General features: G+C 49.3%; 1 pseudogene and 1 gene segment (V, D, J or C); both read left to right on the top strand.

Moving 5' to 3' along the window:
- Positions 1–15,827: 15,827 nt before the first annotated feature.
- On the top strand, positions 15,828–16,604 carry LOC133234701 (immunoglobulin heavy variable 4-59-like). The segment is given in 2 exon segments: positions 15,828–15,937; positions 16,020–16,604. Coding segments are annotated over 2 exon segments (630 nt in total).
- Positions 16,605–22,335: 5,731 nt separating this feature from the next.
- Positions 22,336–24,322, top strand: LOC133234051 (immunoglobulin heavy variable 1-46-like; annotated as a pseudogene).
- Positions 24,323–24,555: the final 233 nt, after the last annotated feature.

The raw sequence follows: 24,555 nt of genomic DNA, 5'->3' as shown, positions 1-24,555 counted from the left end.
ACCTGCACGGCTGCTCCAAGCACCAGGGGACACCTGCGTTCATCAGGAAACAAGAGGACACTTTTCAAGGCAGGAGAGAAAATGTCATGATGGGGTTTTCTCTCAGAAGCTGGGGTCTCTCCACTGGAACATTCCCTCCCCTGCAAGCTCCTTCCACTGTCACCCCAGAGAGCTTTCCTGTTTCTGAACCTGGGACATGATTTCATGGAGTCAGGTTGGTCTGTCTTTCCCCATCTGTCTTAGGACACGCTGCACAGAAATATTTCCTCAGGGGACCTATTAGGTCACTACTTTCTGTTACTTGCTGTCAACTTTTTAATTATTAATACTTCTACTTAACTTCGAGTCTGCTTTCACCTTCAGATGGATTTCCAAATCCTCTCAGGCTGAAGTTCTCCCCAGCCCTGTTAGACTCTGTGTCTTTCATTTGAATAGTGAGTAGTATTTGAAGTTGGCAATGATGTCATAGACCACTGGAGTGACTTTTTCCCCAGAGGACACTTGAAAATGTCTGGACACCAGTTAGGCTGTATCGTAAGGGATGAACTGTAGGTGGCTAGTTCTGCATTTGGTAGACAGATAAATGATAGATGAAATAGAAATGAAGATAAAAGGAAACAATGCAAACAATTGTATCCTAACAATATGGTTCAGTACAGTCCCTCGGTCCTGTCCGACTCTTTGGGATCCCATGAATCACAGCACGCCTCACCTCCCTGTTCTTCACCAACTCCAGGAGATTACTCAAACTCATGTCCATCGAGTCAGTGATGCCATCCAGCCATCTCATCCTCTGTCATCTCCTTCTCCTCCTGTCCCCAAGCCCCCCAAGCATCAGAGATTTTTCCAATGAGCCAACTCTTCGCATGAGGTGGCCAAAGTATTGGAGTTTCAGCTTCAGCATCAGTCCTTCTGATGAACACCCAGGACTGATCTCCTTTAGAATGGACTGGATGTATCTCCTCAAGGTCCAAGGGACTCTCAAGAGTCTTCTCCAACACCAGAGTTCAAAGGACCAATTCTTCAGCACTCACCTTTTTTCATACTCCAACTCTCACATCCATACATGACCACTGGAAAAACCATAGTGTTGACTACACGGACCTTTGTTGGCAAAGTAATGTCCCTGCTTTTTAATAGGCTATCTAGGTTGGTCATAACTTTAAATAACCATAAAAATTTATCTGTAAATTCAGTGAGTAGTTAAAGCTCAGAAGTGCAAAGGTGATACGTGAATGTACTTGAAGATATTTGTAAAACATAAATATTCAAATAATTGGTAAATATTTTTCTAGCGCACTCCTCAGTCACATGGTGATTCTCTGTTTTCTCTCTATGAAATCATCACATACATTACCAGTTGGCTGCCATTTCTATTCCTTCCAGCCAGTGGATGAGCGACCTTAATTTTACATCATCCCCAGCATTTGATCGCTTTAGTATTTTGTACTTTAGCTCCTCTAAAGGTGTGTAATAGCATCTCATCCTCCTGTTATTTCATGCTTCCTAAGTGGTCAAACAGGAGATGCCAAGAGTGAACATCGACATTTTGGAATCAGCCAACTAAGATGGACTGGAATGGGTGGATTTAACTCAGATGAACATTATATCTACTACTGCGGGCAAGAATCCCTTAGGAGAAATGGAGAAGCCATCATAGTCAACAAAAGAGTCTGAAATGCAGTACTTGGATGCAGTGTCAAACACCACAGAATGATCTCTGTTTGTTTCCAAGGCAAACCATTCAATATCATGGTAATTCAAGTGTATGCCCCGACCAATAATGCTGAAGAAGCTAAAGTTCAACGATTCTAAGAAGACCTACAGGGTCTTCTAGTATTAACATCCAAAGAAGATGTCCTTTTCATTACAGGGGACTGGAATGCAAACGTAGGAAGTCAAGAAACACCTGGAGTAACAGGCAAATTTGACCTTGGAGTGCAGAATGAAGCAGGGCAAAAACTAATAGAGTTCTGCCAAGAGAATGCACTGGTCATAGCAAACACCCTCTTCCAACAACTTAAGAGAAGACTACACACAGACATCACCTGATGGCCAACACCGAAATCAGATTGATTATATTCTTTGCCGCCAAAGATGGAGAAGCTCTTTAGAGTCAGCAAAAACAAGACCAGGAGCTGACTGTGGCTCAAATAAGGAACTCCTTAATGGCAAATTCAGACTTAAATTGAAGAAACTAGGGAAAACCACTACACCATTCAGGCATGACCTAAATCAAATCCCGTATGATTATACACTGGAAGTGAGAAATAGATATAAGGGACTAGATCTGATAGAGTGCCTGATGACCAATGGATGGAGGTTTCTGACAATGTAGAGGAGAAGGGAGCAAAAACCATCCCAAAGGAAAATTAATGCAAAAAAGCAAAATGGCTGTCTAAGGAGGGCTTACAAATAGCTGTTAAAAGAAGAGATGGGAAAAGCAAAGGAGAAAAGGAAAGATATACCATTTGAATGCAGAGTTTCAAAGAATAGCAAGGAGAGATAAGAAAATGTGGAAAAATTTGGAAAATGCAGCAGGGGCCACAGGACTGGAAAAGTCAATTTTCATTGCAATCCCTAAGAAAGGCAATGCCAAAGACAGCTCAAACTACCGCACAAATGCATTCATCTCAAACACTAGCAAAGTAATGCTCAAAATTCTCCAAGTAGGTTTGAATAATATGTGAACTGAGAACTTTCAGATCTTCAAGTTGGTTTTAGAAAAGTCAGAGCAACCAAAGATCAAATTGCCAACATCTGCTGGATCATCGGAAAAGCAAGAGAGTTCCAGAACAACATCTATTTCTGCTTTATTGACTATGCCAAAGCCTTTAACGATGTGGACCACAATAAATGGTGGAAAATTCTGAAAGAGATGGCAATACCAGACCCCCTGACCTGCCTCTTGAGAAATCTGTATGCAGGTCAGAAAGCAACAGTTAGAACTGGTATGGAACAGAGTGGTTCCAAATAGGAAAAGGAGTATGTCAAGGCTGTACATTGTCACCCTGCTTATTTAACTTATGTACAGAGGACATCATGAGAAACGCTTGGCTGGATAAAGCACAAACTGGAATCAAGATTGCCAGGAGAAATAACAATAACCTCAGCTATGCAGATGACACCACCCTTATGGCAGAAAGTGAAGAACTAAAAAGCCTCTTGATGAAAGTGAAAGAGGAGAGTGAAAAAGTTGGCTTAAAACTCAACATTCAGAAAACTAAGGTCATGGCATCGGGTCCCATCACTTCATGGCAAATAGATGGGAAACAGTGGAAACACTGAGATACGTTATTGGGTGGGGGGGCTCCGAAATCACTGCAGATGGTGACTGCATCCATGAAATAAAAAGACACTTACTCCTTGGAAGAAAAGTTATGATCAGTCTAGACACCATATTGAAAAGCAGAGACATTACTTTGCCAACTAGGTCCATCTAGTCAAGGCTACGGTGTTTCCAGCAGTCATGTATGGATGTGAGAGTTGGACTTCAAAGAAATCTGAGCCCCGAAGAAATGATGCTTTTGAACTGTGGTGTTGGAGAAGACTCTTGAGAGTCTCTTGACCTGGAAGGGGATCCACCCAGTCCATCCTAAAAGAAGTCAATCCTGAATATTCATGGGAAGGACTGAAGTTGAAGCTGAAACTCCAATACTTTGCCACCTAATGCTAAGAGCTGACTCATTTGAAGAGACCCTGAGACTGGGAAAGATTGAAGGTGAGAGGAGAAGGGGATGACAAGGATGAGACGGTTGGATGGCATCACTGACTCCATGCACTTGAGTTTGGGTAAACTCCAGGAGTTGGTGATGTGATGTTGGTGACACCAGGGAGGCCTGGCGTGCTGTGGTCCATGGGGTCACAAAGAGTCAGACACGACTGAGTGACTGAACTGAATGGAAATAGTCAGATGATAAAACAATATCTATATGAAAAGACAGGGCCATCTTATACTGTGTCTTCAGTCCTCTTCCTGGATGCCATGATTTCAATGTAGCTCATAAACCACATGCTCCCCTAACCAAATTCAAATACTGAGAAGAAAGAGACTTCACAGGGACCCAGAAAGACCCCAGGGATGGTGATAACGCTCCATCCCCACTTACAAGGACAGGGCTGGCCCACATGGAAACTCCTCCTCATGCTCCAGGGTACAATCTACCCCTGGGTTGAGGGAGCTCACATTCCTCCTCCCACAGGGCCGAGGTGTCAGGGAAGGCAGGGTGGTGGTGTAGAAGATGGGGGTGTGGGGTCTTCTCCTCTGCCTGGTGACAGCTCCCCAAGGTGAGGGTCTCAGGTGCAGACATGGGTCTGTGCGGATGGTTGTGACTGCAGGTCGCTGACAGGGACTGATTCTCCTACCCAGGTGTCCAGCCCAGATGCACTGCTGCAGTCGGGCCAGAACTGGTGAAGCCCTCACTGACTGTCTCCTCACTTGCACTGTCTCTGCTTACTCCATCACGTGGTTATTGCCCCAGGGAAGGGGCTAGAGCAGATGACATGCATAAACTATGATGGTGACACTTACTACAGCCCCTCCATCAAGAGCCACATCTCCATCTGCAGGGACATCCAAGAATCAGTTCTCCCTGCAGCTGAGCTCTGTGACCACTGAGGACACGGCCATGTGTTGCTGTGCAAGAGACACAGTGAGGGGAAGGCAGTGTGAGCCCAGACACCAGCCACCCTCCGGGGGCTCCATGACCACCAGTGGGTGCTGGGGACACACAGTTGTGAGTTGCAGGAGCAGGTGCAGATGGTGATTGACAGCTGGTCTCCTGTCAGGAGGCTTCCTCTCCTTGTAGCAGTTTTTCTGGGGAACTTCTCTGCATTCTTGACTCTTAGGTACCTCCTCAGTCTCTGAGGGAGAATGGTGGTTGGGATAGGGGACCGTATCCTCACTGCACGAAAGACACAGTGTCTTAGGGTTGCTTCCTCTTGTCACTTAGGTCCGTTCTCTGGACATTTGGTGTAAGCTCGCTAAGTCCACATGAGAGGCTCTGTGTGACTCAACAGTGCGGCTCAGCACAGCAGGGCCAGTGAATGAGCTAGCCAGCGGTCAGCAGTGTAAGTGCAGCTGGACTCAGACAACAGAGGCGTATAAACCCAGAGCCAGGGAAGAAGCCCCCTTGGCGGTGATAACTGAACTGACACCTCACTCACAGCATCAGCCATAGTTCTCTCCACGGAGACCAGCGGGACCTCCAGGCCAGCCTGAGATAGAAGCTGAGTCTGCTGACACGACACACAGATGCAGGAGGATGAAAAGATTGTGTCGTCTGTGTTCGTGCATCTACGTCTGTGGTGTCCTCAGGCTCACCTTCTACATCAACCTGGGTGGGGGTCCCACTGGATTTCCATGGAGAGAACTATGAAGAAAGGTCTGAGTGTGGTGTCAGCTCTTTGAGCACCACCGAGGGGCATCCCTCCCTTCACTAATTGACAGGCTCTAGTAGGTGCAGTAGCTTCTGTCCTTTGGGTGGTTTTACGGCAGATAGAGGACACACACTAAAGGGAAGCTTGTACTTTAAAAACAATTCCTAAATGATATCCTCAGCTTTCTCGTCAAGCTATGAGCCACCAGAAGTTTATACGAGGACAAGTCTTTCAAGGAGAGAGTACTATACATTTAAGGAATATACAGAATATTCCCTGATGAATAAAGAAGCCATTGTGAGCACTGTCTTGGTGTTCAGACATCCCTCCTGACTGTCTCATGGAAGAAACCCTACATTTTAGCTGATGCCTCTTACTGATTTTAAACCACATATGTCCTAATGCATGCATGCCAGTCACTCCAGTCATGTCAGCCTCTTTACCACACAAGGGACTGTAGCCCATTAGGCTCCTCTGTCCATGAAATTTTCCAAGCAAGATTCTGCAGCGGGTTGCCATGCCCTCCTCCAGGGCATCTTCCTGACCCAGGGATTGTTCCTGTGTCTCTTACATCTGCTTTTTGGTAGGCGGGTTCCTTATCACTAGCGCCATCTTTCAATCATTATGTGAGTCTCGTTCAGCAGAAATCACACAAAGTGAACACAGAAAACAATGAGAAAGTGAAAGTTGCCCAGTTGTATCCAACTCTTTGCGCCCCCACGGACTATAGAGTCCATGGAATTCTCCAAGGAAGAATACCGGAGTGAGTAGCATTTCCCTTCTCCAGGGCATCTTCCCAACCCAGGGATCAATCCCAGGTCTCCCAAACTGCAGACAGATTCTTCACCAGCTGAGCAACAAGGGAAGCCCAAGAACACTGGAGTGGGTAGCCTATCCCTTCTCCAGCAGATCTTCCTGTTCCAGGAATCGAATCCTATATTGCAGGATGATTCTTTACCAACTGAGCTAACAGTTCAACCCCTAAGTAATGGCTGATTTTCACAACCCTGTGGACTGCAGCATGCCAGACTTTCCTGTCAATCTCCAACTCCCAGAACTTGCTCAAGCTTATGTCCATCCAGTCGGTGATGCCATCCAACCATCTCCTCCTCTGTCTTCCCCTTTTCCTCCTGTGTTCAATCTTTCCCAGCATCAGGGTCTTTTCCAGTGAGTCAGTTCTTCAAATCAGGTGGCCAAAGTATTGGAGCTTCAGCTTCATTATCAGTCCTTCCAATGAATATTCAGGACTGATTTCCTTTAGAATAGACTGGCTGGATCTCCTTGCGGTCAAAGGGACTCTCAACAGTCTTCTCCAACACAGTAGTTCAAAAACATCAATACTTCAGTGCTCAGCTTTCTTTATGGTCCAAATCTCAATCCATACATGAGTACTGAAAAATCTGTAGCTTTACTAGATGGAATTTGTCCAGCAAAGTAAAGTCTCTGCTTTTTAATGCACTGTGTACAATGGTCATAGCTTTTCTTCCAAGGAGCATGCTGTCAGGGAAGCTTAAACTGATCTATCGGGGAAGCCCAAACAATGAGAAAAATCACAAGCCAATGAAACAAGGAGCCCAGATGCAGGTGGTCTCAGATTTGGTGAAGTCAGCAGTTCATGTACCTGGAGAGAATGAACAACCTTCCACATGGCACACCCACATGTCAGCCCCTCACCCAGGGGAACCCCTCATGTACGGAGGTGATGACTGCATTCCCTGGTCACACGGGGACATTGAAAGGGGCTGGAAGGAGGGGGACGTCTCCTCTGAAATTACCTCAGGGACCTGGAATCACCGAGAGGTGCTTTATCCTGCCTTCTGACTAGAACTGGGACACCAGGACATGACAATCTCCTCACCGTGGTGCTTTCTGAATTCCAGCCTCTTGGAAGAGCTTTGGAATCTGAGCCTAAAATAAGTGCCCTGCTGAGTCCTTCATCCCTGTCTCTCTATGTTGGTCAAGTCTGTCCAGGCTCCTCTGACTCTTAGTGACATTCAATTTCTCCTTCGACTCACATGTCAAGGACAACCTCAGCTGGTATCTGCTGGTTCCTGCATCAAGAGGTAGTGTGTGTGGAAACTGTCACTTCCATCATTAAACAAGGAAATTCTCAACACCAAAAGTTTCGCTGGACCTATCAGAATCCTAACAATACAGGGGAATCCCCCAGAACAAAATCAGAGAGCTGGGCAATCCACAGTCCAGGTGAGATCTGCCCATGAATGCGAGGCTTCAGCAGGAGCACCTTCAGGGTAATTACTATTATTCCTGCAGGACCAGCAATAACCACTGTGAGGACGAGACGTCCTGGGGCCACACTCCATGGTTTGTGGGATATAACTCCAGAAACATCCAGATCTTCAAGGTGAGTGTTCATATTTATCCCTCAGGACACCTGACGGACGAGGGGAAGGCCAACGCTGAGAAATGCTAACACCTACCCAGAAGGTTCATCAGGCAGACCCTCATGGAAGAGCTCTTCCCCCAGCTTCTCCAAGGGGGTGAACAGAAATTCTGGCCTACTACAGACCTACAGAGGGGGCAGATCTGACAGCTAAGAGAAGGGACTGGACCGGTGCACTGCAGCCCAGAAGGGAGTAGAACATGGATGGGCCAATACTGAAAACCCTGGTGATGCTCAGAGACCAGACCCAGATCCCCTGAGTCGTGGGTGTTCAACCTCAACAATGCAGGAAGCCCCTACCCACACGCGACCCCCAGGGACCATGCAGAGCTACGATATGCAGCATCTTTGAGGAGGGGAGCTAGTGTGCGGAGACCACAGCCAGGCAACATCCAGACGGCAGGGCACTGTGGCTCTGGTACCCATGGCTGGAGACAGGCTCAGACACCTCACTGCTGCCCTCAGACGCACTCTCTCCTGCCTGATCGACATGGCCAGTATCCCTCTCCTGCACTTGGGTATCTGACGTGCTCAGGAATATTTATGAAGGTTCCATCAGAGACTCCAATCAGGGGGAAGCAGGTTTGTCACAGGGTCCTGCTGGAGGACACATGGCTGACACAGCAGTGGGTCTGTCTCCCCACCGACGCCAGGTCCTGAGGTCCTCGAGCAGGTGGTCAGGAGGGACAGTGAGAAGCAGGATGGAGTCTGAGGACGGATGCACCCTGAGGCCGTCCTGCTGAAGAGATGTCCTGCCAGGGAGACACGCACACGGCTGACCTAGCTTCTCTGCAGGGTGCTGTTGTGGCAACCCACTCCAGTGTTCCTGCCCGGAGAATCCCATGGACAGAGGAGTCTGGTGGGCTACAGTCTGTGGGGTCTCAAAGGGTCAGACATGACTGAGGCGACTGAGCATGCTCACCGCTCCATTCCCTGGGTGAGCACTCCCTCAGGGCAGCCTCCCCTGAGTCAGCTGACAAGGGCTCTGCCTCGTCCTCCTCCGACGTCTCAAGGGTCTCCTCTCACAGGTGTGGGCACTGGAGCCCCTCAGGTGTTTGTGCTGTGAGTTGTCTGGGGCGACTGCACTGCTTTCCAACGAGGGGGCTCGTCTGGACCTTCTTGAGGGGCCCCTGCAGGGTCCAGGTGCTGCAAGAACAGGTGAGCCCAGGAGTGAACGGTAGGTGCAGTGGGCATCGAGCCCCGTGCTTCTGCGTGCAGCTATCCTGTGACATGATGTTAGCCCACGGGGGGCTCCAGGAGGCCAAGGGACCCCAAGTCCTCGAGAGCCTCTGGACTCACTGTGAGTGTCAACTGCATCAGTGCACTTGCAGCCCCAGGGAGGCGACATCCAGGTGTTCTCACAAACTATTGTGTGCCTTATTGAGGCTATTTCTAGAGATGATTAAAAGAACATGCTGTCTCTAGAAGAATACTCTGAAGCTGGAACAGAGCCACTTAATGCCAGACCAGAAGCACTGCTAGGACTGCCCTGTGAGCCCAGGCAGGGGGTGCCCAGGACCCCAGTGCAGGGCTGCTGCCCAGGAGCATGTGGGGAGGGGCCGGGAGTCTCAGAGACGGAGTCTTCTCTTTTCACTGAAAACAATAACTAGCAGGACAAGGATTGGTGACGTTTAATATTGGGGCCTGTTGGGATACACAGCTCGGTGAGGCCATGAGAAGTACATGTGTTTATGCCTGTGAGTGTGTGTGTGAGTGTGTGTAAGTGTGCATGTTCGTGTGTATGTATATATATGAGTCAGTGTTTGTATGTGTGTGCATGTGAGTGTGTATATGTAAGTGTGAGGGTGTTTATGTGTGCATCTGAGCGTGTGAATGTGTGTGATTGGTTTTGTGTCTGTGTGTGTGAGTGTGAAAGTGTTTGTGAGTATATATCTCTGTATGTCTGTGTGACAGGTGTGTGTTTGTATAACAGGTGTGTATGTGACTGGTGTGTGTGTGATAGGTGTGTTTGACATGTGTATGTGTGCCTGTATGTCTGTGTGACCAAGGTGAGTGTATGTAACATGTATGTGTGCAACAGGTTTGTGTGTGTATAACAGGTGTGTGTGTGTGAGACAGGTGTGTATGTGTGGGAGAGGTGTGTCTGTATGTGTGTGACATGTCTGGGTGTGTGACAGGTCTCTTTGTGTGCAACAGGTGTATGTGTGTGTAACAGGTGTGTCTGTGTGTGTGATGGGTATGTTTGTGTATGACGGTTGTGTGTGTGTGACAGTTTTATGTGACTGTGTGTGTCTGTATGTCTGTGTGACAGGTGTGAGTGCTTGTGTGTGACAGTTTTGATTGTGTGTGTGACAGCTATGTGTGTGTATGTGAGACAGGTGTGTGTGTGTCTGTCTGTCTGTCTGACAGGTGCGTCTCTGTGAGAGGTGTGTGTGTGTATGTGAATACCCAGTGGTGGCTGACTTTGGGGAAACACACTGATTAGAGGTGAAGATGTCTCTGTGGCACTAAAGACTGGTTCACGATGGGGACTGTGTCCTCTGGGGCGGGTCCCTCAGTGGAAGAGATCTGTGTACACAGGGGTCAGGGACCTGGCAGGACACACGCCATGAAACAGCATGAGGACACGGACACACACCCACTGAGCGTGGCCATGGATCATAAGTCTGCTCCTTCCTAATATCGCCCGTGTATTGAGTGTAAAGTTTTCAGCCTCTAGAACATGCAGGTGACCTGAGGTGTCCTAGGTTAAATATGGATATTCTGAGCCCTGAGAACATCACCCAGAGCAACACCGGCTCTGCACAGCAGTCCTGGGAGCACAGGCCTCACCAGGGGCTGGAGCTGGAGAGTCCTCCTCCTGGTGGCCTTGGCTCCAGGTCACGGTCACCCCAGTGCTGCAGTGAAGGAAGGGACAGGGTCCAGTCAAGGGGCTTCATGCACTTCTGTCCCCTGTCCACAGGGGTGCACGCCCAGGTGCAGCTGGTGCTGTTGGGGCTGAGCTGAGGAAGCCTGGGGCCTCAGTGAAGGTGTCCTGCAAGGCTTCTGGATACACCTTCACCGACTACATGCACTGGGTGTGACAGGCCCCTCAGCAAGGGCTTGAACGGATGGATGGACTGACCCTCAACATGGTGGAACTAGGTACACCTAGAAGTTCCAGAGCAGAGTGATCTTGGTTGCACACACGTCCACAAACACCGCCTACATGGAGCAGAGCAGTCTGAGGTCTGAGGACACGGCTGTTTATTACTGTGTGAGGCACACTGTGAAAACCCACATCCTGAGGGGCAGGGTGCTGTGCTGGGAGAGGAGAGGAGAAAAATGATGGTTTTCCTGACTTCTCATCACCAAGAGTCTGGAATCTGAGAGATCAGATCATGCTCTCCTGGGACACTGGTGCTTTTGAGCAAGATCTCAAAGAAAGATGCAAGATAAAGATTTCTCTCCAATGGGTTATGGATTTTTATTCCTTTTTTAGCAGGGGTATTGAGAGCCTCATTCTTCTTGGGAATGTTAGGTGAGGCATTATCGGGAAATATTTGGTTAATGTCAAGTATGGGACTCTTATTCTGTAGAGTGTCCTGGCAAGTCCTCTGGCTCATTCTTTAGTTTGAAACGTGCCATCGTCCTTGGGGGATCCCAAGGGTGAATTTCTATTTCCCAGTCTCTGCCAAGCAGCCCACACATAGCATCTGGTCAGACAGCCACGAGCAGGGTTATAGAGTCAGGGTCGAGGAGTGCACAGGTCCCTCAGTCTGTGGCAGCACATGGTTCCTCCCAGGGACCACGGCCTGCAGTGCCCTGTCCCCAGGGGCCATGCTTGTGGTCACCAAGTAAGTGGGAGCCGTGTGGGAGACACTGGTGGATGTGAAACCCACGTTCTAGCTTATATGACTCTGCTGACCATTGTGCCAACTTCCCACACGTGTGGGGCTCAAATCAACACACACACATTCCCTTTCAGTCCATAGTTCAGAGTCTGATATCAGTTTCACTGGATTGGAATCCAGATGCGACAGGACCACAGTCCCAAGGCTCTCAGGGTCTGAATGATCTGTGCCCCCAGAATTCAGGCTTGGAAGTCCTGTGCACCCAAGAGGATGCTGTGAGAATCGGGGTCTTTGGCAGATGCTTAGTTCATGAGAGGAGAGTCCTCATGATCTGGGTTGGAGTCTTTCTAACAATCCCCAGAGAACATATTTGTCCCTGTCCACCAGGGAAGGACCCAGCAGGAAGGTGCCAGATGTGAACCAGGAAGGGGGCCTCACCAGAAGGCAGCCTCACTGGTGTCCTGATCTGGGGCTTACAGCCTCTAGGACTGTGGAAAATAAAGGCATGCTCACAGACCAGCCCACCTGAGCTCCTGTTGCACTCTGAAAGGATAAAGTCAGGGACAATCTGCTTCTTTGCCGTGTCCAGTCTAGAGCTTCACTGCCTGCATCCCTGGCTCTCAGCCACTTCCTTCATCTGCACAGCCCAGCAAAGCACCTTCCATCAGTGGTCACTTCCCCCAGGGTCAGATGCCCTTGGCTTCCCTCTGATGAAAACATTTGTGGTTTCAACTGGAGCCACATGATAATCCAGGAAAAGCAGACCTCTCAATCAGTCACATTTTCCAAAATCCCCAATGCCATGTTAGATGACATTCAGAGACTCAATGAATGATTCAAACACAGTCCACCTTCAGCCCTGCAAATACATCCTTCCCACAGGCCCATTACACTTAGCAAATCCCAGAAAACCTCCCAAATGTCCACCTAAGAATTGACACTAAATTATAATGGCAATTATAATAAAGATTGTAGAGCAAAGTTGGTCTAAATACCATCAACCCCAAGTCCCAAATCTAGTCCTCTAACTCAGCTATGCGTGAGGATTTGTGTTCTAAAATACAACACGAAGACAGGCATATCTCAGCTACAAGGAGTTTCATTCCGTAAAAAGGATAAATGTAAGTCAGAAAGGACCCCTGGTCCCAGTGTGCATGAGTGCTCAGTGCTACAGTTGTGTCTGACTCTTTGCCACCCTATGGACTATAGCCTGCCAAGCACCTCTGTCCATGGGGTTCTCCAGGCCGAGAATACTGGAGTGGGTTGGTGTCTCCTCCTCCAGGGGATCTTCCCGACCCAGGGACTGAACCCAAGTCTCCTGCATTTCTTTCAGTGCAAGCAGATTCTTCACTGCTGAGCCTCCAGGGAGGCCCCACTGGTCCCGACAGTATTTAAATCCATCCATGCAAACCCTACCAAGTCCAAGGTCTGGGAACAATCTTCTTTGGCTCCTCTTCCAGCCTCTGGGCCTGTTGATCTGCCCCCTTACTTTCCATTCCTTTTTGTGGGAGGTGGTGCATATTTGAAGCTGAGCACTTTCACCAGCCTATTTCCCACTTCTGGGATCTTGAACCATCACCATGACCCTCATGTAAAAGACAATTGAGGATGGTGCATGACCTTTCTATTCATTGTTGAATTTGATTTGCTAATAAGTTTTGAGAAGTTTTGCATTAAATTCATCAAAGGTATGTTTTATAAAAGTCCCTAGAGAAACTTTCTGTTCTGAGACTGTTGCTCCCTGGAAGATTTTAAAATTACTCTGACGAAATTCAATTTTCACACCGACGATCAGTCTCTCCATGTTGTCTCCTCCATCTTGATTCAGTCCTGCAGGGTTTCCAGTTTAGGAATTTGTCCATTTCTTCTAGATTCTCCAATTTGTTGGCATACAACTCTTTGTAATAATCTCATATGTTTTCTGTATCTCTGAGGTATTAGCGTTATGTCTTTTCTGTTTTTAATTTTATTCCAGTACGTTCTTTTTCCTCCTTTGGAGACTGGCTAAAGACTTATGGTTTTGTTTGTCTTTGAAAAAACGACAATGACAACAACAACACCAGCTGTTGATTTAACTGATCGTTGTTGCTGTTTTGTGTGTCTGTGTTCATCTCAATATTATTAATTTCTGCACTTTTTTGTCATTTCCTTCCTACTACTGCCTCTGGGCTTTTGTGGAGTTTCTGTTCTAATTTCTGTATGTAGTAAGTTGGATTGTTTCCTTCCATTTCGTGAAGAACGCCTGTATCACTGTCAGCTTTCGTTTCAGAATTCTGGGCAGGCATAGAGTATAGAGATAAGTGTGTGTTAGTCCCTCAGTCGTGTCTGACACTTTGTTGCCCCAGGGACAGTAGCACACCAGTCTTCTTTGTCCTTTCTAGGCAAGAATCCTGGAGTGGGTAGCCATTTCCTACTCCAGGGAATCTCACACCCGGGGAGTCAACCCAGGTCTCCTACATTGCAAGTAGATTCTTTACCACAAGAGGCAAAATTCTCATTATCTACAGAACAGTGTAGACAGAAAACCCTAAAGACTCCACACAAAGCTATGACCACACTCATCCAGAGAGCACTGAACTCAATAAGTCAGACTGGGTACCAGCATCTGATTGCTCATGGCTTAGGAGTTGTTAGGGATTCTCTGGATCCCACGTCTGATGCCATAAACTAAACCCCACAGAAACCAAGCGGCAGTGGATTTGGGGATGTGTCTGCAGCCTTCCAGTCCCGTGAGATGAGAAGCATATTTGGGTTTTACAGGTGGTCCAGTGGGATCACGAGATCAGAGAAACTACTGGAGAGTGGACAGCCTGTTAGGCGTGCACCACAAGACTCCACTGGCTTTGATGATGGATGAAGGTGTTGAGCCAAGGGATGAGGACACATCCAGACTCAGTGACTGGGATGGCAGAGGCCAGAGTTCCAGGGTCAATTCAGGATTCTTGGCCATGTTGCATAGCACCAGGCACAAGTGACCCCACAAGCTCTGAGGCAGAGTGAGGTGGAGTCTCTCCCCAGAGCTCATTCATGTCTCGGGAAACGGGATCTGGCACAGAAGACACACTTGTGCAGAACTGCTGTGGCCAAAGCCAGACCGGGAAGGGCTTTGCATAGACAGTAGGTTCTAACTCAGTCAGTGTACAGGTGAGATACGTGTGCTGAGAAGAGCTGACCTGTGCCAGACCCAAAGGGATGACGTCTCAGGGCAGAAGACCAGGGTCACATGGACAGGGGATCAGTCAGAGTGGGGACACACACTGGTCTTTCTGGCTCCAGGAGGGATAACACCACTGATGACACTGATGACAGCACTCCCCACCCCGGGCAAACCCGCTGTAAAGTCCACACATGCTGTGACTGTCGTCAGCCCCAGTCTACATCCTCACACACAGAAATGCAGGTGTGAGGCCACAGCGGCAGGGCCACAGGGAGATGGGGGAGCGGAGCCCTGTGGAGCTCCCAGGAGCTGCGTGTCCTCAGTCCTCAGTAGACTTGGGGTCCTCAGGGTCCACCCTCAGGAGGAGATGCTGAGCTTCACGAGTTCCTGCAGACACTCACTTGTGCACAGGAAAATGCAGCCCACTGGGCAAGTCAGCCGTGCTGGGAAGACGAGCATCTCAACACAAATGTCTACTTTGTCCACAGAATTAATACTGTGTTTAATTACTCTGAACAAACCACCTCTAGAGTGATTCTTGAGACTATTTAAGCTGTTCAGATGAAAAAACAGTCAAGAAAGCCAAGGGAAATATAAATGCTTTAGTAATTCCGATAGACATTAAATTGTACTCAACTCCATTTGAATTCAGTGTGATTATTACATGTATATTTTTCTCTGATGTTTGCATGTGGAGTAAGTAAACATCAGCTAATTAGAGAAGAAAATAAAAAATAAGAGTTTGTGTGTAACAAATGGCTGGTACCTGAATGTGTGGTGGACATTTGTTGAGTAAAGGTAAACACGTTTGTTGGATTAAAGTCTCTTCCCCAAATCTGCCATTGTTCCCTGAAAACATTTTTTTCCCTGACCAGCCCTCCTTCATCATTTCATTCCTCAACAGTCTTCCTGGTCTGGGGAGGGGGACCCCAAGAGGGGCTGAGTTCTCTGAGGGCACAGTCAGCACCCCCTCACAGGGGGAGCCCCATAGACAGGACCTCTATTCACTGCTTTCTGCTTTTTATACAGAGGTCCCTCCTGTATGCAAATACCCACTCAGGTCACAGGGTAGAAACACAGCACCAGCTCCCTTAAATTCAGGCTCCTCCTGAGGCTTGAAGAGACTTGCAGGAGTGGTGACTCTCATCTGCTCCAAGATGAACCCACTGTGGACCCTCCTCTTTGTGCTGTCAGCCCCCAGAGGTGAGTGTCTCTGGGTCAGACATGGGCACGTGGGGAAGCTGCCTCTGAGCCCACGGGTCACCGTGCTTCTCTCTCTCCACAGGGGTCCTGTCCCAGGTGCAGCTGCGGGAGTCGGGCCCCAGCCTGGTGAAGCCCTCACAGACCCTCTCCCTCACCTGCACGGTCTCTGGATTCTCATTGAGCAGCTATGGTGTAAGCTGGGTCCGCCAGGCTCCAGGGAAGGCGCTGGAGTGTCTTGGTGGTATAAGTAGTGGTGGAAGCACAGGCTATAACCCAGCCCTGAAATCCCGGCTCAGCATCACCAAGGACAACTCCAAGAGCCAAGTCTCTCTGTCAGTGAGCAGCGTGACAACTGAGGACACGGCCACATACTACTGTGCGAAGGACACAGTGAGGGGAAATCAGTGTGAGCCCAGACAAAAACCTCCCTGCATAGGGGCCCGTGACCACCAGGGGGCGCGCAGGACTCAGTCAGAGCTGAGCCCTGGAGCAGGTGCAGAAGAGGCGTTGGGCGGTGGGGGGCCTGGGGGGATTCTCCTCAGAGCTTCTCTTTCCTCCTCCTGCCCAGGAGCCGCACCTCAGACCCTCTTCTGTGTCCTGGTAATTCCTTGTGCTTTATGTCGCTCTCAGAAAACTGTGTTTATATATATTTTAATTTTTCCTTGAAGCAAGGATAGCTTTATGCAAACACACACACACACACACACACACATATAATACTAAACAGCTAAAAATTTTCACCTTCATTTCTCTTCTTTCAAAGGAACTCAGTAAAAACATTTGCCTCTCATGTTATTTTCAACTATTAACTATCCTGAAAGGAAACTTGAGATATTTAAACATTTTTAATCTTTCTTTTGTTTTTTGTCCACGAAGAAGGAAGAGACTCAACCTCCTTCTATCTGTCAAACTGCACAGTAGAATCTGGAGCAAGCAGTGTCTAAGGCTCCAGTGTCAGGGGTCCCCAGTGCTGCATATGCAATGATTCTCATCATTCACAGGTTCTGTACTGCAAATTCACCTACATGCTAGCTTTTATTAGCATCTTAACATAAACACTGTTACCTTGTGTCCTTATATAGACATTGAGAATTTGGCCAGTTCACTGAGTCACTCAACACACACAGATTCCAGGTGAGGGCAATCAGGGTGATACCATCTCGCCTCAACGTCTCTGAAGTCCACACCCCATTCTGAGCTTATGTCTGGATCATTCATACGGGGAAATACAGAGGTCCTCAGGTGGATTTGTCCGTGGGGTCAACATGGAGCACACCACCATCTGTCCTCTCTCCCATCACAGTGACCGTCACTGGCATAGGGAAAGGAAGCAGGATCTGTGCTGGCTCAGCCCTGAGGAAAGACCCAAGGACTGAGAGGACGAGGGACTGAGCTGAGATGGGCAAGGGGCAGGAGGTGGGGGCGGTCAAGATGGAGACTCTGGGCTCAGATAGGGGGACTTGCCCTGGGATCTGGTTCCAAGCCATCTGATAGACACACTGCTTTCCCACACTTCCTCACCAACCATGTAAATCAGAAGGCACCCGTGGGGATCCTGGGATGACCAGGGTGAGTGTGACCACAGCCTCTCTGTATTCACTGGAATAGAGCTCCTCAATGTAAATTCCTCTTCAAGCTCCAGGGTAAAATCCACCCTGGGCTGTGAGAGCTCACCCCTCTCTGCTCACACAGGATGGAGGTCTCAGTGAATGCAGAGCTGTTGGGTAGAAAATGGGGCTTTGGGTCTTCTCCTCTGCCTGGTGACAGCTCCCCAAGATGAGGGTCTCAGGTGCAGACACGGGTCTGTGGGGATGATTGTGACTGCAGGTGACTGACAGGGACTGATTCTCCTTGTCCCTAGCTGGTCTGTCCCAGTGCAGCTGCAGGAGCAGGGTCCAGAACTGCGGAAGCTCTCACCTGTGCCATCTCTGGTTGCTCCATCACCAGTGGTTACTGGTAACCAGTACTCCCTGCAGCTAAGCTCTGTGACGACCAAGGACACGGCAGTATGCTGCTGTGCAAGAGACACAGTGAGGGGAAGGCAGTGTGAGCCCAGACACCAGCCACCCTCCGGGGGCTCCATGACCTCCAGCGGGTCCTGGGGACACACAGTTGTGTGTTGCAGGAGCAGGTGCAGATGGTGATTGACAGCTGGTCTCCTGTCAGGAGGCTTCCTCTCCTTGTAGCAGTTTTTCTGGGGAACTTCTCTGCATTCATGACTCTTAGGTACCTCCTCAGCCTCTGAGGCAGAATGGTGGTTGGGATAGGGGACCGTATACTCACTGCACGAAAGGCACAGTCTCTTAGGGTTGCTTCCGCTTGTCACTTAGGCCCGTTCTCTGGACATTTGGTGTAAGCTTGCTAAGTCCACATGAGAGGCTCTGTGTGATTCAGCAGTGGGGCTCAGCACAGCAGGGCCAGTAAACGAGTTAGCCAGCGGTCAGCAGTGTAAGTGCAGCTGGACTCAGACAACAGAGGTGTATAAACCCAGGGCCAGGGAAGAAGCCCCCTTGGTGGTGCTAACGGAACTGACACCTCACTCACAGCATCAGCCATAGTTCTCGCCATGGAGACCCAGCGGGACCTCCACGCCAGCCTGAGATAGAAGCTGAGTCTGCTGACACCACACACAGATGCAGGAAGATGAAAAGTTTGTGTCGTCTGTGTTCCTGCATCTATGTCTGTGATGTCCTCAGACTTACCTTCTACATCAACCTGGGGTGGGGTCCCAGTGAATTTCCATGGAGAAAACTATGAATAATGGTCTGAGTGTGGTTTCAGCTCTTTGAGCACTACCGAGGGGCATTCCTTCCTTCACTAATTGACAGGCTCTAGTAGGTGCAGTAGCTTCTGTCCTTTGGGTGGTTTTACGGCAGTTAGAGGACACAAACTAAAGGGAAGCTTTTACTTTAAAAACAATTCCTACTTGATATCCTCAGCTTTCTTGTCAAGCTATGAGCCACCAGAAGTTTATACGAGGACAAGTCTTTCAACGAGAGAGCACCATACATCTAAGGAATATACAGAATATTCCCTGATGAATAAAGAAGCCATTGTGAACACCATCTTCGTATTTAGCCATCCCTCCTGACTGTCTCATGGAACAAACACTACCTTTAGTTCATGAAAATTAGTGATTTTAAATCACTTTGTTCTAATGCATGCATGCTAGTCACTCCATTCATGTCAGCCTCTTTGCCACACTAGGGACTGTAGCCCATTAGGCTCCCCTGTCCATGAAATTTTCCAGGCAAGAATACTGGAGCGGGTTGCCATGCCCTCCTCCAGGGCATCTTCCTGACCAGGGATGGATCCTGTGTCTCTTACATCTGCTTATTGGTAGGCAGGTTCCTTATCACTAGCGCCATCTTGCGATCATTATGTGAGTCTCGTTCAGCAGAAATCACACAAAGTGAACAGAGTAAATAATGAGAAAGTGAAAGTTGCTCAGTTGTATCCAACTCTGAGACCCCACGGATTACACAGTCCATGGAATTCCCCAAGGAAGAATACCGGAGTGAGTAGCATTTCCCTTCTCCAGGGCATCTTCCCAACTCAGGGATCAAACCCAGATCTCCCAAACTGCAGGCAGGTTCTTCACCAGCTGAGCCACAAGGGAAGCCCAAGTATACTGGAGTGGGTAGCCTATCCCTTCTCCAGCAGATCTTCCAGTCCCAGGAAGCGAATCCTATATTGCAGGATGATTCTTTACCATTGAGCTGTGAGTTCAGTCACTCAGTAATGGCTGACTCTTCCCAACCCCGTGGACTGCAGCATGCCAGACTTCCCTGTCCATCTCCAACTCCCAGAACTTGCTCAAGCTTATGTCCATCCAGTCGATGATGCCATCCAACCATCGCATCCTCTGGCATCCCCTTTTCCTCCTGTCTTCAATCTTTCCCAGCATCAGGGTCTTTTCCAATGAGTCTGTTCTTCAAATCAGGTGGCCAAAGTATTGGAGCTTCAGCTTCAGCATCAGTCCTTCCAGTGAATATTCAGGACTGATTTCCTTTAGGATAGACTGGTTTGATCCTCTTGCAGTCAAGGGACTCTCAACAGTGTTTTCCAACACCACAGTTCAAAAGCATCAGTACTTCAGCGCTCAGCTTTCTGTATGGTTCATCTCTCATATCCATACATGAGTACTGGAAAGTCCATAGCTTTACCAGACGGAATTTGTCCAGCAAAGTCTCCACTTCTTAATGCGCTGTCTAGGATGGTCATAGCTTTTCTTCCAAGGACCATGCTGTCAGGGAAGCTTGAACTGATCTATCGGGGAAGCCCAACAATGAGAAAAATCACAAGCCAATGAGACGAGGAGCCCAGATGTGGGTGGTCCCGGATTTGGTGAAGTCAGCAGTTCACGTACCTGGAGAGAATGAACAACCTTCCACATGGCACACCCACATGTAAGCCCCTCCCCCAGGGGACCCCTCATTACGGACGTGATGACTGCATTCCCTGGTCACACGGGGACATGAAAAGGGGCTGGGAGAAGGGGGACGGCTCCTCTGAAATTACCTCAGGAACCCGGAATCACCGAGAGGTGCTTTGTCCTGCCTTCTGACTAGAACTGGGTCACCAGGACGTAACAATCTCCTCACCATGGTGCTTTCTGAATTCCAGCCTCTTGGAAGAGCTTTGGAATCTGAGCCTAAGATAAATGCCCTGCTGAGTCCTTCATCCCTGTCTCTGTATGTTGGTCAAGTCTGTCCAGGCTCCTCTGACTCTTAGTGACATTCGATTTCTCCTTCGACTCCCAGGTCAAGGACAACCTCAGCTGATACCTGCTGGTTCCTGCATCAAGAGGTAGTCTGTGTGGAAACCATGATTTCCATATTAAAGCAAGGAAATTCTCAACACCAAAACTTTCCCTGGACCTAACAGAGTCCTCAGATTGTAAGGAAATCCCCCAGCACAAAACCAGAGAGGTGGGCAATCCACAGTCCAGGTGAGACGTGCCCATGGAAGTGAAGCTTCAGGAGGAGCACCCTCAGGGTAATTACTACCAATTCCTGCAGGACCAGCAATAACCACTGTGAGGATGAGAGATCCTGGGGTCGCAGTCCATGGTTTGTGGAATATAACTCCAGAAACATCCAGATCTTCAAGGTGAGTGTTCATATTTATCCCTTCAGGACACCTGACGGACGAGGGGAAGGCAAACGCTGAAAAATGCTAACACCTACCCAGAAGGTTCATCATGCAGACCCTCATGGAAGAGCTCTTCCCCCAGCTTCTCCAAGGAGGTGAACAGAAATTCTTGTCTACTGCAGACCTACAGAGGTTTCATATCTCATGGCTAAGAGAAGGGACTGGACCAGGGCACTGCAGCCCAGGAGGGAGTATTATGCAGACGGGCCAATACTGAAAACCCTGGCGATGCTCAGAGTCCAGACCCAGATCCCCTGAGTAATGGGTGTTCAACCTCAACAATGCATGTAGCCCCTACCCACATGGGACCTCCAGGGAACTGGCTGAGGTACGATATGCAGCCTCTTTGAGGTGGGGAGCTAGTGTGCAGAGACCACAGCCAGACGCCATCTAGGAGGCAGGGCACTGAGGCTCTGGCACCCATGGCTGGATACCAGGCTTGGAGCCCTCACTACTGGCCTCAGACCCGCTCTGTCCTGCCTGATCGACATGGGCAGTATTCCTCTCCTGCTCTTGGGTATCTGACGTGCTCAGGAATATTTATGAAGGTTCCATCAGAGACTCCAAACAGGGGGTATGCAGGTTTGTCACAGGGTCCTGCTGGAGGACACATGGCTGACTCAGCAGTGGGTCTGTCTCCCCACCGACGCCAGGTCCTGAGCTCCTCGGGCAGGTGGTCAGGAGGGACAGTGAGAAGCAAGATGGAGTCTGAGGATGGATGTACCCCGAGGCCGTCCTGCTGAAGAGATGTCCTGCCAGGGGACATGCACACGGCTGACCTAGCTTCTCTGCAGGGTGCTGTTGTGTCAACCCTCTCCAGTGTTCCTGCCCGGAGAATCCCATGGACAGAGGAGTCTGGTGGTCTACAGTCTGTGGGGTCTCAAAGGGTCAGACACAACTGAGGCGACTGAGCATGCTGACCGCCTCATTCCCTGGGTGAGCACTCCCTGAGGGCAGCCTCACCTGAGTCAGCTGACAAGGGCTCTGCCTCGTCCTCCTCCGACGTCTCAAGTGTCTCCTCTCACACGTGTGGGCACTAGGAGCCCCTCAGGTGTTTGTGCTGTGAGTTGTCTGGGGCGACTGCACTGGTTTCCGACAAGGGGGCTCGTCTGGACCTTCTTGCGGGGCCCCTGCAGGGTCCAGGTGCTGCAAGAACAGTTGAGCCCAGAAGTGAGCAGTAGGTGGAGTGGGCATCGAGCCCCGTGCTTCTGCGTGCAGCTATCCTGTACATGATGTTAGCCCACATGGGGCTCCAGGAGGCCAAGGGACCCCAAGTCCTCAAGAGCCTCTGGACTCACTGTGAGTGTCAACTGCATCAGTGTACCTGCAGCCCCAGGGAGGTGACATCCAGATGTTCTCACAAACTCCTTCCTTGGGGTCTCTCTACAGATTGTGTGCCTTATTGAGGCTATTTCTAGAGATGATTAAAAGAACATGCTGTCTCCAGAAGAATACTCTGAAGCGGAACAGAGCCACTTAATACCAGACTAGAAGCACTGCTAGGACTGCCCTGTGAGCCCAGGCAGGGGGTGCCCAGGACCCCAGTGAAGGGCTGCTGCCCAGGAGCATGTGGGGAGGGGTCAAGGAGTCTCAGAGACGGAGTCTTCTCTTTTCACTGAAAACAATAACTAGCAGGACAAGGACTGGTGACGTTTAATATTGGGGCCTGTTGCGAATACACAGCTCGGTGAGGCCCTGAGAAGTACACGTCTATATGTCTGAGTGTTGTGTGAGTGTGTGTAAGTGTGCATGTTTCTGTGTGTATGTATATATATGAGGGAGTGTTTGTATGTGTGTGCATGTGAGTGTGCATATGTAAGTGTGAGGGTGTTTATGTGTGCATCTGAGTGTGTGAATGTGTGTGATTGGTTTTGTGTGTGTATGTGTGAGTGTGAAAGTGTTTGTGAGTATATATCTCTGTATGTCTGTGTGACAAAGGTGTGTGTATGTAACAGATGTGTGTATGTGATAGGTGTGTGTTTCTGTGTAGTAGATGTGTGTGTTACAGGAGGGTGTGTGTGTAACAGGTGTGTGTTTGTAACAGTTGTGTGTGTTACAGGTGGTGTGTGTGGGAGACAGGTGTATGTGTGTGTATGTGACAGGTGTGTCTGTATGTGTGTGACAGGTCTGGGTGTGTGACAGGTCTCTTTGTGTGTTACAGGTGTATGTGTGTGTAACAGGTGTGTGCGTGTGACAGGTGTGTGTTTGTTCAGTGTGTGTTTGAGACACGTGTGTGACAAGTGTGTTGTGACAGGTGTATGTGTGTGTGTGACTTTGTGTAACACATGTGTGTTTGTGTAAAAGGTGTGTGTATGACAGGTGTGTGTGTGTGACATGTGTGTGTGTGTAACAGGTGTGTGTGAGTGTGTGTATGTCTCTGTGTGACAGGTGTATGTCTGTGAATACCCAGTGGTGGCTGACTTTGGGGAAACACACTGATTCGAGGTGAAGATGTCTCTGTGGCACTAAAGGCTGGTTCACAATGGGGACTGTGTCCTGTGGGGAGGGTCCCTCAGTGGAAGAGCTCTGTGCACAGGAGTCAGGGACCTGGCAGGACACACGCCCTCAAACAAGCATGAGGACACGGACACACACCCACTGAGCGTGGCCATGGGTCATAAGACTACTCCTTCCTAATATCACCCATATATTGAGTGTAAAGTTTTCAGCCTCTAGAACATGCAGGTGACCTGAGGTGTCCTAGGTTAAATATGGATATTCTGAGCCCTGAGAACATCACCCAGAGCACCACCAGCTCTGCACAGCAGTCCTGGGAGCACAGCCCTCACCAGGGACTGGAGCTGGACAGTCCTCCTCCTGGTGGCCTTGGCTCCAGGTCAGGGTCAACCTGGTGCTGCGGTGAAGGAAGGGACAGGGTCCAGTCAAGGGGCTTCATGTACTTCTGTCCCCTGTCCACAGGGGTGCACGCCCAGGTGCAGCTGGTGCCATTGGGGCTGAGCTGAGGAAGCCTGGGGCCTCAGTGAAGGTGTCCTGCAAGGCTTCTGGATACACCTTCACCGACTACATGCACTGGGTGTGACAGGCCCCTCAGCAAGGGCTTGAACGGATGGACAGATTGACAGCAAAGATGGTGGAGCAAAGTATGCACAGAAGTTCCAGGGCAGAGTCACGTTGGCTGCAGACACGTCCACCAGCACTGCCTACATGGAGCTGAGCAGTCTGAGGTCTGAGGACATGGCTGTTTATTACTGTGTGAGACACACTGTGTGAAAACCCACATCCTGAGGGTGTCAGAAACCCTGAGGGGCAGGGCAGCTGTGCTGGGAGAGGACAGGAGAAAAATGATGGTTTTCCTGACTTCTCATCACCAAGACTCTGGAATCTGAGAGATCAGATCATTCTCTCCTGGGACACTGGTGTTTTTGAGCAAGATCTCAAGATATCAAATATATGAAAGAAAGATGTGAGATAAATATTTCTCTCCAAAGGGTTATGGATTTTTA

This window comes from Bos javanicus, chromosome 21, assembly GCF_032452875.1.
Source record: "Bos javanicus breed banteng chromosome 21, ARS-OSU_banteng_1.0, whole genome shotgun sequence".
NCBI lineage: Eukaryota > Metazoa > Chordata > Mammalia > Artiodactyla > Bovidae > Bos > Bos javanicus.
The sequence above is the reverse complement of the archived record's forward strand: the minus strand, read 5'-3'. Positions and strand labels throughout refer to the sequence as shown.